This window comes from Rhinatrema bivittatum, chromosome 3, assembly GCF_901001135.1.
Source record: "Rhinatrema bivittatum chromosome 3, aRhiBiv1.1, whole genome shotgun sequence".
In the NCBI taxonomy this organism is placed as follows: domain Eukaryota; kingdom Metazoa; phylum Chordata; class Amphibia; order Gymnophiona; family Rhinatrematidae; genus Rhinatrema; species Rhinatrema bivittatum.
Window position 1 is genome coordinate 275,971,161 of NC_042617.1, and position 15,000 is coordinate 275,986,160.

At 44.2% G+C, this 15,000-nt stretch overlaps 1 protein-coding gene across 1 annotated transcript in view; it reads right to left on the bottom strand.

The window, feature by feature from the left end:
• Nucleotides 1-1,403: 1,403 nt before the first annotated feature.
• Nucleotides 1,404-15,000, bottom strand: part of COQ10A (coenzyme Q10A) — a 104,539-nt gene continuing 90,942 nt past the window's right edge. The window contains exon 5 of the mRNA XM_029594707.1: nt 1,404-4,181. Within this exon, the coding sequence (XP_029450567.1) occupies nt 4,014-4,181 (168 nt within the window). The 3' untranslated portion in view covers nt 1,404-4,013. The remainder of the gene's footprint in view (nt 4,182-15,000) is intronic.

Below are 15,000 nucleotides of genomic sequence, written 5' to 3' on the forward strand. Positions count from 1 at the left end.
GTTGTCTGTATATAGATCCACTTTTCTTCATTCCCCCTGCCATTGAAGCAGAGAGTTATGCTGGATATGCGTGAAGTATAAGACTTTCTCCCCTGCTGTTGAAGCAGAGAGCTATGCTGGATATGCATTGAAAGTGAAGTATCAGGCTTATTTGGTTTGGGGTAGTAACTGCCGTAAAAAGCAAGCTACGCCCTGCTTTTTTGTGAATGCAAATCTTTTTTTCCACATTCATTCACGTCCTCTAGAGTTTATGGATCCACAGTGTTTATCCCACGCCCCTCTGAAATCTTTCACACTTCTGGTCTTCACCACTTCCTCTGGAAGGGCATTCCAGGCATCCACCACCCTCTCCGTGAAGAAATACTTCCTGACGTTCGTTCTGAGTCTTCCTCCCTGGAGCTTCAAATCGTGACCCCTGGTTCTGCTGATTTTTTTCCGACGGAAAAGGTTTGTCGTTGTCTTTGGATCATTAAAACCTTTCAAGTATCTGAAAGTCTGTATCATATCACCTCTGCTCCTCCTTTCCTCCAGGGTGTACATATTTAGATTATTCAATCTCTCCTCATAAGTCATTCGATGAAGACCTTCCACCTTTTTGGTTGCCCTTCTCTGGATCGCCTCCATCTTGTCTCTGTCTCTTCGGAGATACAGTCTCCAGAACTGAACACAGTATTCCAGGTGAGGCCTCACCAAGGACCTGTACAAGGGGATAATCACTTCCCTTTCCTTACTCTATATTCTTCTCTCTATGCAGCCCAGCATTCTTCTGGCTTTAGCTATCGCCTTGTCACATTGTTTCGCCGACTTCAGATCATTAGACACTTATCAGCCCAAGGTCTCTCTCCTGCTCCATGCACATCAGCCCTTCTCCCCCCATCGAATACAGTTCATTCGGATTTCCACTCCCCATATGCATGACTCTGCACTTCTTGGCATTGAATCTCAGCTGCCATATCTTCGACCACTCTTCCAGCTTCCTTAAATCCCGTCTCATTCTCTCCACTCCTTCCGGCGTGTCTACTCTGTTGCAGATCTTAGTGTCATCCGCAAAAAGGCAAACCTTACCTTCTATCCCGTCCGCAATATCACTCACAAAGATATTGAACAGGACCGGTCCCAACACGATCCTTGCGGTACACCGCTTAAAACCGCTCCACCCAGCAACTCTGGTTGGGTTGGGTTGAAGACAGACTGCTGCTTTCTTGTGAATTTTTTAGATAAGCCTGAAATTCTGTAAATAATTAAAACGAAACTGCTTTTAATGTGTAACAAAAGCAATGGGGATTTTTTGTTTTAGCAACTCCAAGAATCACTTTGCTTAGTCAGAATAGAAAAAAATAAGACACTGTTTTGATACATTTTTAAATGTTTTATTGAACTATAAAAATTTGACGTGATTTTTCTTTTTTTTTTTTTAAACAGCTGCATTTCACTTGAAGGTAAAATTTGCATTGATAAGTCTAGATAAGAGACCAACTAACCTTCCTCTTGGTGCAAAGCTGGCAGCATCAGTACTGTCACAGCAGCTCTCCCTGGTAGGAGGGGCAGTCAGTGCATTCCTCAAGGTAAGGTGCTGGGAGGAGGCAGCAACTAAATGTCCCAAGGAAGCCTTTTCGTAAGAAGAAATGAAGCCACCCAAGCCCTTTTTATGCACTCAATATGTATCCATAGCAGGCCTGTACTGGGCCTGAGTTACAGCTGACTAAAACAAAATTTGCTCCTAAAGTGGTAACTTAGTATCATGGTCACACCTGCCATGGCTTAAAAGCACTCATGATACCTGGGAGGTGTGGTCTAGATAGGTCCCTCTAAGCAATGGGCAAGTATTCTTCCTACAATTCTGAACCCCCTCCCCCAAAATGCTCAAAAACTACACCAGGCTACTGTGCTTGTGTGGTGGATTTTCTGCTACTGCTATTTGATTAAATGATTGTAGCTGAAGAAATGACCATCGTACTGCTCAGGCTCCCTATGGCCACCTGCCCACTGAGTCTTGTATACCTGGATTGGTCCCTTGTTAAAAAAAAAAAAAAAAAAAAAAAAAAGGCTACATGTGTGAAATATTTAGTGAACTACCCTGCGAAGTACAAGCTTTTCTATCTCCCTTTGCCCGCAGCTGTTGAAGAGGCGGGCCTCTGCTCTATGCCTTCCACCTCTTGAGAGAGGCAGGACTACTTTTATGAGTAGGCATGAGACTTTAAATCAAATAATGCAAGTTTGGATGGCCATGGAATAGCAAGTAAGCAATGCGTACTCCCAGTTGTTAGACACAGAAATGGCAACAGCGTTCCTTTACCAAAGCAACCCCTTACCTCCAGCCATCCTTTTTCCTTGCTGCTACCCAATGACAAACAAGACTTTCCCCATAAGGTGTCATTTTTGTAAAGGATGCTTAAAAACATAAACCAGTTGCCAGTTTTTGTCTAGAAAGGGATTATGTGGTGTCATACATGCAAAGACCCAGAGCCTGTACTATTGCATTACTGCATCTACAGCTAGAAGACAGCAGGGGTCATTGCTGCTTCTTTTACCAAAATGCTTTGGGCTATAAAAACTTCCATGGAAGTCACCCATTCACATGCAACTTTCTGTAAGTCTTATGTGCTCTTACTAGCAGCTTAATTATACTGTTATAACCCTACATGCTGTACTACCATTATAAAATATTCTTAGTTTGTACAAGTCATACTGAGTGAGAACAAAATGATTCAACTCTACCCATCTCCAGAGGCTGTCTAGAAACAGAGGCCAATGCCTGTTCTCAGATGCTCCTTGTTTGATCATAGACTCTTTCACACTAAATGTGACCCTTGGAATAATAATACCCTTGAACCACAATACTTAGTGAGAGGGCTTCATGCCACATCTGTGTTCACAGCAATAATACTAGATCTGCTCCCGCTAATGCTGAGCCCTCTGCCATTGCAAAGGAGTTAAGCATGCAGGATTTAGTCCTAGCATGTTCTTTATACCAATTTTAATTTCTTCTGCCAACATATCCCTACCTACAGCAGGCCCTGTGTCTACCCATGAGATGCCAGCAGCCCCTTTAATGTGTTAAATATACAGTACATTTGAGTTTATCCTCCCACAGGCTGCACAGTGCTGTAGCAGAGGGGGAGGCACATAGTGCAGTATCCCTCCCCTACTGTCAAACAAGTGACAGAGGCCATGGCAGAACTTTGATTCTGTTCATCCGTGGTTCATTCAAGGTAGCAATCTGTCAGAGAGGGGTGGGAATTAATTTGTATACAAAGCAGATTTTGGAGACTTATTAGGAAATCTGAGGGGCTGGGGCAGATCGAGCTGTCTTGGCATGCAAGAAAATAGCCAGGTTAGAAAGGGATTAAGCAATCTTGACAGGTATCTCTAAAACAAAGCTTGCCATCGCTTCAGAAATGCATTCCTTAAAACCTATTACAGGTAGTAACTGGTATTATTGCCTACACTGGCAAGAGAAGAAAAAAAATGCACAACACACCACGATGGCACATTATTAAGCAGAGGCTGCCAGGACCCACTGCTTAAACCTGCACTAGCACAGTCGATAGCTGCACCTTTCCCAAACCTTTGGATATACACTGGAAACAACCCAGGTCCTTGGGCATTGACCCACTCAATCAAGGAGCTGAAAACCAGGTCCTAGCATATCAACTGGCACCAGCCCCTGCTGCTTCCTATCTTTAAAATAAAAAAAAGAAACTATTGAAAAAAACTTGAAATATCATCTTAAAAGCCCTTCTCCCACCCTCCCTTTTTAAACTCCAAAGCTTTGCAATTGCCAGTGCTGTGTTGGGTTTCAAGTCTTCAGTGTGCAGCAGCCACCTAACCATTTCTGCACCTCACAAAAGTCCTGACTGCTTCTGCAGCATTTCATATTCTTCTAACAAAGAGTCCGTAGATAAGTTACATATTTTCAAAACAAATCAGGAAAGATGAAATCAAATAAATAATATTTAAAAACAGGTGTCCGGTCTCTGCAGCACATGGAGAAGCGTGTCCTTCCCAGAGTCTCACGTCTGGTGAATTTCATGGAACATGAGCTCACGTGGAATGCGGGTCTCTGGCCCATATGTCTTGCCTGCCCGTCGCTCAAATGCTGCCACCATCTGTTTCACCACCTCATCAAAGAAGACTGTGGCCAGCTGGGAGTGTAGCAGAGAGCGGAACTCAAAGGAGATCTATGGGAGATTGGAAGGAAGAGTCAGGTACTGCCCCAAGACACAGGCTACCCTACCTTACAACATACACAAAGGGATTCCCTATTCTTGCTGGTTTTATTATAATAATAATTTATATTCCAAGTTGTGCAATACTTCAAAGCAGATTACATTCAGGTACTGTAGGTATGAAATACCCCCTGCACTGTTTGTGCTATATAAATACACTATCAATTTACAGAGCTAGTAAAGCTGAATACAACCAAATGTCCAAGTCTGACCAGAGGGCCCAACAGCTCTCTCTGTGGTGATCTAAAGGAAGGAGAAACAAAAAAAAAACCAAACCAAAACCTCTATCTGTAGCCAGTTCTGAAGCAGTGAAGAAAATTCCTGCCCAACCCCTCAGCTGGTAGAGCAGCTCAGAATCACACTTTTCCCTAGAGTGTAGCTACAGCATCATACCCACCACTATCTTTTCTTCCAAAAGCATGCACACCTTATTTTTGTGTTGTAGCCACAACCACTATTGCTGGCACCAAGTTCCAGAATTTTAGATCAGAGTAAAAAAAAATTGCTTGCTATTAAGGTGGAGAAATTGGTTATCCCTCATTGTTTTGTTCAGATCTGCTTTTGTAACACACTTGAGGTCCCTGTAATGTCTTTTGATATTTACATAGCATAAATCTAACCTTTAATATCTTTTACCAAGGCCTCTGAGTCCCTTTTATTAGTTTAGTGGCCCTCCTTCTATCATTTTCCTAATATTTGGCTATCTAGTTGGAGGATGGATGTCTAAAATCGAACCTCTTACTCCAAATGCAGTCAGACACTTTAGGATGCTATCCTTTCTTATTGTCTATGCCAGACACGCCAAACAAGTGCATTATGTCTCCCCTGCCAGCAAATGGAAACAGAAAAAATAAAATCCCAAAGCTAACTTCAGTTTTCCTCCTAGGGGACGGGTGCTACCTTCAGCTCTTCTATATTTCTCTGTCTCCAGCAGGTGGTGCAGATGTGGGGACTGTAGGATGCTCCTGGTAAGGCTTTAGGCCCAGGTTCCTGGTGGAGTGCAGACTGTCTTAAGGGCACTCTGGGTGGGATCTGATGGGACCGATTCTCCCTTTCCCCTTAGAAACTGACTTAGGTAGGGTAAGGATTTCCCTGCTGTAGGAGAAATGCCAGCGACCCTAAATTAGGATGTGCATTGTGAACAGGCCTACTGCTGTGCACACAAAAAGTGTTCACGTAAGCAATACAAACATGGAGTCTGCAACTGATAATTTTGGTAACTTTATATGAGAATGATTCATACAGAGGAGAAGAGACTGTATTTATTTCCCCATATCAAATGAGAGGAGAACCCAGGACACAAGAACTGTGAAACATGTCCTTAGTTAAAATTTTGTATTCAGCTATGAAATAGGTATTGTTCTAGCACCTGTTTTGCTCACAAATGCTCTGGACTTAATTAACCCAGAAGAGAATATTTCTATGTGTCGAGACTCAGATGACAATTTATATTCCACCAATCCTGTATCTATAGAAGGTGGCAACATCCAATCCAGATCAACATTGTGACTTATGGAACTTAATATTCAATAAGGTTTGACTCAGTGTTGTGATTCTGCTTTTTATGCAGCCTCCCAACCACCAGAGGTCCTCCAGGAGATGAGCCTACCCTCTTTCCAGCTCTAGTCTCAATGACCTCATGACTCAGCAATTCTCTGCCTATTTAGCCCTGCCTTAGTCTACACTCTATGCTTTGTCATTGCGGCTGAGTCTTTTCGGCTCCTTGCTTGCCCCATGAGTCTTGTATTCCTTGTGGTTTTCTAAAGCCTTCGCGCCTTGTACTCCTTGTGGCTCTGTTGTCTTCTGCCTTGTGGCTTCCCTGGGCCGCTTAGCTCAAGGTGCTAGTATCATTAACTCCTGTCTTGTTTCAGTTTCCTATCCCAGATCTTGGTTTCTGCCTGAGCTTCAGATCCAGCAGACATCAGCTTCTAGCCCTGCAGCCTGCATCCTAAGTCTTCTCTGGCTCCGGTCTCCAGTCCTGGCTGGCGTCAGCCTACAGGCTGCCTCTTTGGTCCTGCCTGACTTCTGCCTCCACTCTGAATTCCAGTCCAGCTTTAGCATTAGGACTCTCCCTTGTTCAAGTCTTGCTAGCCACCAGCCCCCAAGGGCTCAACCTGCGGGGAAGGTGGCTGGTATAGGCAGAAGATCCCCTAGTCTAGTTTGGCCCTGGAGTCCTGGACTATTCCCGTGGGGGTTCTTCAGCCGAGCTAGGTCCATAACCCTAACACAGAGAAAAGGGACTCTGAGTTACCCAGCTGTTGGACATTATCTGGATGGACATTATCTGAAAACCTTTGCTAAGTGCTTTCCCCACGGATTCCTGAAAGCTCTGCCAAGAGAGTTTTGCTAACAGAACTTAGCTTGCTGCAGTAAACCTGCAAGCTAACCCAGAGTTTCATACTCTATACCTGCTCCACGTAGTAGGAGTCTTGCCAAATAGCCCTTGAAAGAATTAAAGCTGAGAACTTCTGGGTCCTATTTTGCCGTTCTATATCTCACAGAGACGTCTGAGACGTTTGGTTCTATCTGTCATTCGCCTGCATAGGGAGTTGCTCAATTACCCCATGGTGTATTGAGACAGTTTCCTGACTTCGGCAGGAGTGTCTTGGACTGGATAAGGGTGAGAACTCTGGCTTAATTACCTTTCAGCTGGGTTATTTAGATTGGCATTATGTAAATTCTTAAGTGCAAAACTGGGTTTAGAAATAATGCTTATTAATTCTGATTATCTTCCATGACAGTGATGTGTGCTGTAATACTAACAACTAAACCAAAAACATCAAAGCAAAGCAATAATGGTACCATATTATGTTTTTACTTATGCTGTTAATAAAATTAACTTACTACCTAGGGGGGCTGACTTCATCTTTTAAGACCACAATCAGTAGATGTAAGCACAACATTCAGGGTCCCCCATGATAGAAAGTCTGTTTAAACTATCTTTTTTCTTTTTTTTAATTCACTCATATTTATGATTTAAAATCTGTTATTGACCAGAAAATATGAAATCAAAACAAAGAATTGGTAATACATAAAGAACAAAGCAATCATATCTACAACACAGGAGGAGCTTTCAAGAAATAAAATAACCTTACCACAGAAATAAGTAAATACCAACCCGGGTTAATCTTGGAGTATCCTCCCAGCCAAACCTAATCAAATGGATTTATTAGTCAAAAAAGTCTCAGGATGAACTGGATCAAGAAACATTTGTCTTTTTGAAATATCACAATACACTTACATGGGTATTTTAAGAAAAAAGAATCACCCAATGAGATAACATACTGTTTTAGCTGAAGAAAATTATTCCTCCTAACTTGGATCTCACGAGATATATCAGGGAACACTTAAACATATTGGCCACAAAATAAATTACTTTAAAAAAAAACTTAAAATACTGTTGAAGAAACAGACTCCTATCTGACTCTAACACAAAAGTAGTGGTCTTTGTAGCCCTAGTAGGAATATTTTCATTCAAAGAACGTAAATACAGAGAAAATTCAGGCCTAGGGATAGGAGCCAAAACATGAGGCTCTTTCCTCAACACTAGACATCTTCTTTTTATCAGGCAAATAATATAACTTTATTTATTTATTTATTTAGTAGAGCAGAGTAGCCTTCACTCCGGTTTACAATTATAACAACCTGATACATAAAACTATTGAAGACATTGAAAAAAAAACCAAAAAAAAAACAAAACAGCATTTAACAATCTGAGAACAGTCATGTAAAACATATGGACAAGGCAAGCTATCAGCTTACAGTAAAAATGACTTATCTCGTCTTGGAGAAGATGAAATTTGGCAAGTGTTTTTGCTCTTGGATTCATAAGGTTTATGATAATCCAAAAGCTAGTGTCCGGGGCCATGGGGATTTTTCTGATTACTTTTTAGTGGAGTGCGGCACTTGCCAAGGTTGCCCACTCTCCATTTTATTATTTGTAATTTTTCTGGAGCTTCTGGCCATTTCCATTCGCAATCACTTAGGCATATCAGATTTCCGATTGCCTTCCCAACCTTTTAAACTCTCACTCTTCACTGATGACAATGTTCACATTAACAGACCCCCACAGGTCCTTGTTAGTGGTGGAACAAATGCTCCATACATTTAGCTGAGTCTCAGGCTTCAAGATCAACTGGGACAAATCAGAAATTCTGAACATTACATGTAGCCCAGATTTGGTTGGGCAACTCCGTGGGGCCCATCCATTTCGGTGGGCATCTGGCAAGCTTAAATATCTGGGGATCTACCTGAGTCGCCATCCAAAGGATTTATTTGTTCTGAACTATCCCCCCTTGTTGAACCAGATCTGGAAGGATTTAGAAACATGGAATCACCTACCCTTATCATGGTTGGGTCGGGTGGCTACCATTAAGATGAATGTTCTCACACACCTATTTTAACTCTTCCAGACACTCCCTATCTCTATCCCCAACTCAATGCTAAGAGGGTGGCAGAGGAAAGTGTTTAGTTTTATTTGGAAGCGCCGTCCCCCACAGCTAAGCAGAGCTGTTCTATACAAATCCAAAGCTGAAGGGGGTTTGGGTGTGCCCAACCTCTTGTGGTATTTTGTAGCTGCTCAACTGCGAGCCCTGATCACCTGGCTTGAAGCCCATGCTCATTTAGCACCCAGTGCTTAATAGCAATCTCAGATGTTGGGCATGCTCTTGACAGTGACCCCATGGCAAGAAAAGAATACATGGAGGTTGTGTCCCAACATGGCTCCCACACTCAATGTCTGGCAGAGGTGGAAGCTTAGACTGATGGGTCATAGGACATGCTTCCATCTTTCACATTTGTTTCGCAATACTAGATTTACACCATGCAGTTCCCCTCATTCCTTCGCAATTTGGAAGCAATGTGGTATCACAAGATTTGAACATATATGGAAGGCGGGTCGCCTGGTATCGTTTGAAACTGTGTACAGTGAAGAAACTGCCACCCTCTGAATTTCTTGCTTATCAGCAACTGCATCACTTCTGTTGGAGTAATAAGGTGGGAGCATAGCTTGAGCTGGGTAAATCTATTTTTGAAGGTTTTTGTTCGCTTGTTAAGACGTTAAAAGGCTGTGTCTCTAAAGTATACAGATTATTGAATGCTAAAACTGAGGGTAAACCAGTCCAGATAAGGGCATGGGAAAGAGACCTTCCACTGGAATTATCTGAAGATGACTGGCTGGATATCTTCGAGCAGGTTAGCAAAGCCTCCATCTCTTCTTTACTGGTAGAAAACAGTTATAAATTGTTATATCGGTGGTATTATTCCCCGGATAGATTACAAAAAAAATACCCTAATTGCAGTGGCCAGTGCTGGAGGGGTTGTGCCGATTTGGGTACCTTCATTCATATGTGGTGGTCGGGTAGGTGTATATCTCCTCTCTGGCACCAGGTGGAGACATTTCTTTCTGAGATACTTGTAGACTCTATATATTTGCAAATGGATGTTGCCCTTTTGAATAATATTGTGCAAAGTAAGAACGTAGCTACACAGTCCTTCATTCTACAGGTTTGTATGGCAGCTCGACTTGAGATCGCTAGTACATGGAAATAGAAGGAAGTTCCAACCTTGGAGAGAGTTCTTTCCAGAACTGATAACGTTTGTACTAGGAGTAAATTAACAGCGGAAAAGACTTATAATCTACAAAAGTTTTACCTAATTTGGGATCCGTATCTACAGTGGCGAAAGACATTTCATTAATATGGGTCTATCTAGCAGTTGAGACTTGTCCTGCAGACACCAAATCTTGATTTGTGGGAGTTTTATGGTTTGCTTTTAATAACCACTGATGAAGGGCATGTTTCACTTTTGGGGCTCGATTTAGATGGATATACTTTGTTTATCACACTATTTGTACCCTTTCTTTTCCTGATTATACATAATGTATTCTAGTAGGATTCTAGGGTGCATGTTGGGGGAACAGTTGGGGGGGGGATTTATTGAGTTAGCAAATGTTGCTTACCTGTAACAGGTGTTCTCACAGGACAGCAGGATGTTAGTCCTCACATATGGGTGACATCACAGGATGGAGCCCAATCACGGAACACTTCTGTCAAAGTTTCCAGTACTTTGACTGGCCCCGACTGGGCATGCCCAGCATGGCACTAACCCTGTAGCCAGCAGGGGTCCCCCTTCAATCTTGTTAAAAAGCTACAGGTAGTGCCGAAAAATAAAATAAGAAAATGTTACGAACCCAACACCATGGGGCGGCGGGCAGATTTCGTGAGGACTAACATCCTGCTGTCCTGTGACAACACCCGTAACAGGTAAGCAACATTTGCTTTCTCACAGGACAAGCAGAATGGTAGTCCTCACATATGGGTGAGTACCGAGCTGAGGATGTTTGAGCATGCACCAAATGTACACAGGCATGCAAGGCACTAGGCCTGGGATGAAGTTTGGCCAAGGGCATCCTGAACCCTACCAGGCAGGCGGAAGGGTGTTGGTACGTCACGTTGTAAATAGGTTGCACAAGACAGACTGGCCAAAGATGGAATCCTGTCTTCCGGCTTTGTCTAAGCAATAATGGGCTGTAAAGGTATGGAGAGAACTCCAGGTGGCAGCCCTGCAAATGTCAGGAAGCGGTACCGAGCGTAGGTGCACTACTCAAGTCGCCATGGCCCTCACAGAGTGTGCTTTAACACTGTCTTGAAGTGGAATGCCCGCTTGCTGATAGCAAAAGGATATGCAGTCCGCCAACCAGGAAGAGAGAGTCTGCTTACCCACAGGCTGCCCCAATTTGATGGAATGGAAAGAGACAAACAGTTGAGTGCTTTTCCTGTGGGCAGCTGTATGGTCTAGGTAGAATGCTAGAGCCAGTTTACAGTCAAGGGTATGCAGAGCCTGCTCTCCTGGATTGGAATGGGGCCTGGGAAAAATGGTAGGTACTATAATGGATTGATTGAGATGAAACTCTGGTACCCTAAGTTCTTGCCTAAGGTAGTGAGTGCGGAGTACTGCCCGGTCCTGCAGAAGTTTAGTGTAAGGCGGGTAGGTAACTCACTAACTCTGCGAGCTGAAGTGATTGCCAAAAGGAAAATCACTTTCCATGTGAGATAGCGAAGGTCACAGGATTGAAGAGGCTCGAATAGTGGTTTTATGAGCAGACCCAAAACTAGGTTGAGGTCCCAAGAAGGGGCCGGAGGACGCAGCGGAGGCTTGAGGTGAAGCAAGTCCTTCAAAAAACGTTTTACAAGGGGTTGTACTGATATAGGAACATCCCCTACATCTTTATGGAAGGTGGCTACCGCACTGACATGCATTCTGATGGAGGATGTTTTTAGACCTGACTGACAAATGCCAGAGATAGTCCAGAAACTTGGTGATTGGACAGGTAAAGGGGTCAAGGGATTGAGAAGAGCACCATGACGTGAACCTGGTTCATTTGTAAGAATACGATTTCCTTGTGGAAGGCTTCCGTGAAGCAATCAGGACACAGGAAACTGGCTCAGAAAGGTTAAGTGGTTGAAGGATTAACCTTTCAACATCCATGCCGTCAGGGACAAGGCTTGAAGATTGGGGTGGCATAGGCACCTGTTGTTTTGAGTGATTAGAAGCGGGTCCTTTCCCAAGGGAATGTGCCTGCGAATGGAGAGATCCTGAACTATTGGAAACCACACTTAGCGCGGCCAGGGGGGTGCTATCAGGATCATGGTTCCCTTGTCCTGACATAACTTCACGAGAGTCTTTGAAAGAAGTGGAAATGGAGGGAATGCATATAGGAGACCGGTTGCCCATGATAGGGAGAACGCATCTCTCGGCTGATAGTGTTGGCTGCGCGTGAGAGAGCAGAAGTTGTCTACTTTGCGATTTTGAGGTGACGCAAAGAGGTCTATTTGAGGATAACCCCATTGGTGGAAGATAGAGTTCACTACTGAGGGGTTGAGAGACCACTCGTGCGGTTGAAAGGTGCGACTTAGCTTGTCTGCCAACACATTGTCCATTCCCGGCAAGTAGGTGGCCCTGAGATACATCGAGTGGGAGAGGGCCTCCGCCCATATCTGCGCAGCTTCCTGACACAGAAGGTAGGAGCCCGTCCCTCCCTGTTTGTTGATGTACCACATGGATCAGGATGACTTGGTTGGAGAGGCAATCCTGAAATACCCTGAGAGCATATCTGATTGCTTGAAGCTTCAGGAAAATTTATTTAGTGTTTGGCTTCCTCTGGAGACCAAGATCCTTGTGTCTGCAAATCGGCCATGTGGGCTCCCCAGCCGAGGTTGGAAGCATCGGTGGTGAGAGTTATTTGAGAGTCTGGAGCTTGGAAGGGCAAGCCCTGGAGGAGATTGACCTGATTTCTCCACCAGGCGAGAGACTGACGGAGTGAATCGGTTACGTGGACAATGGTTGACAGGGGCTGAATGGATTGAGTCCATTGTGACCTTAGAGTCCACTGCATGACTCATGGCCAAGCGGGCCACTGGGGTGACCTGAACTGAAGATGCCATGTGTCCCAGGAGGATGAGAAAGTGGTGTGCAGTCGTGGAGTGCTGAGACTGCAGCTGGTATGCAAGAGACACAAGCGTGAGAGCTCGCTGTCAAGGCAGAAAAGCCTTTGTCTTCAAGGTGTCCAAGTCTGCCCCAATGAACGATAAGATTTGAGATGGGACTAAGTAGGATTTGTCATAGTTGACGAGAAATCCTAGCGAAATTAGAGTGTGTAAGATAAGATGTAGGGACGACAGAGCAACTTGCTGAGTGGGAGCCCTGATTAACCAATTGTCTCGATAGGGGTAGACGTGGACACCTTGAGTCCTGAGGAAGGCTGCAACTACGACGAAGCATTTTGTGAAGACTCGTGGTGCAGACGCGAGGTTGAATGGAAGCACTCTGTATTGGTAGTGCTTGGGGCCTTACTAGAAACCTCAGGTACTTGCGATGAGATGGAATTATCGCGATATGAGTATATGTGTCCTGGAGGTCTAGAGAGCAGAGCCAGTCTCCTCTTTGTAGAAGAGGAAGAAGAGCCCAAGGTTACCATTTTGAACTTCTCTCGCTGGAGGTACTTGTTGAGGGCACGTAGATCCAGAATTGGACGAACGCCTCCCGATTTTTTGGGGATTAGAAAGTACAGGGAATAGAACCCTAGGCCTTGTTGCGAGTATGGCACTGGTTCTATTGCTCTGGATTGGAGGAGGAGGGAGACCTCCTGCTGCAGGAGTAGTGAGTGGTCAGATGTTTTCCACGTCGATAGAGGTGGGGAGTCCGGTGGAATGGAGAGAAAGTTCAGAGGATAACCTTGAGCAATTATCGCTAGGACCCACTGGTCTGATGTGATTGAGTGCCACCTGTTGTTGAAATGGCACAATCGACCTCCCACTGGTATGTGGGGCAATGGAAGCTGGCTGCTGCTCTCTATGCAGGAGTCAAAAACTGGAAGCAGGGCCCGGCTGAGGAGCTGCTTGTGGTTTTTGTTTTCGTGTCAGACGAGACTGAGCTTTTTGAAACAGTCTCATAGAACGGGTTCTAGATGGTGGCGGGTAGGACTTCTTCGGATGGAAGAATGACTTCTTAGAGTCCTTCCGAAAAGGCTTTTTGAAGAGTACTCAGAAGGCATCAGAGAGAGCTGTCTCAGGGTCTCATGATGGTCCTTGAGTTCCACCACCTTCCGTTGAATCTGCTCCCCAAACAGATAGTCTCCTACACAGGGCAGGTCGGACAATCTGTCCTGAACTTCAGGACGAAGGTTGGAAGACTTGAGCCAGGCCCATCGTCTTGCCGAAATAGTAGCTGCAGATACCCTGGTAGCAGAACACAGATGGCGCAAGAACCCATCCACCTCAACGTTATCAGTATATAAATCCCTCCTAAACGCCTACAGAATGGCCATTCTCAAAGCCAAAAAAGATTTCTACTCCAAAAAAATCCACCATTTCATCTTTGATTCCAAAGCCTTATTCTCTTAACGTTTCTTCACTTACAAAACCCCCTTCCCCCACCATACCTGACGAACTAGCGCTCAACAAAGCCACAGAACTGGCCATTTTTTTCGAGAAAAAGATAGCCACCCTCACAAAGCCTCTCGCCACATCTCACCTGGCAACTCCTCCTTCATCCAACATAGCTCCTAACTGAAGCGCCAAGCTAAAATCATTTGAGACCTCGTCTTCTCTGGAAATCGAAAACATCATTAAGAAACTAAAACCCTCCTCACACTCACTGGATCCAATACCATCCAACCTTCTTCTCTCCATCCCAAACATTATCTCTAAAGCTTTAGCAGATATCATTAACCACTCCCTAACTCAAGGACAGGTACCAGAACAACTAAAACTAGCCATTCTTAAACCACTTCTAAAAAAAAACCTAACCTTCCGACTACTGACCCTGCTAATTTCCGCCCCATAGCTAATCTACCGATGATCTCCAAAATTATGGAACGAATAGTAAAACAACTTTCAGAATACCTGGAGGAGAACAATATTCTTTCCCCATACCAATTTGGATTCCGAAAAAATCAAAGTACTGAAGCCCTTCTAACCTCGCTAACAGACTCTATCCTCCTAAACTTGGAAAAAAAACAGTCTTACCTCCTTGCTCTACTCGACCTATCCGCTGCGTTTGATACTGTGAATCATTCTATTCTGCTAGAGCGTCTATCAGACATTGGTATTCAAGGAGTGGCATTCAGCTGGTTTAAATCGTTTCTAGACAATAGATTCTACAAGGTCAAGATCAACAACAAGGAATCACACCCCATCAAATCAAACCTGGGAGTCCCACAAGGATCATCTTTCTCCTACCCTCTTTAATATTTACATGCTCCCAGTTTGCC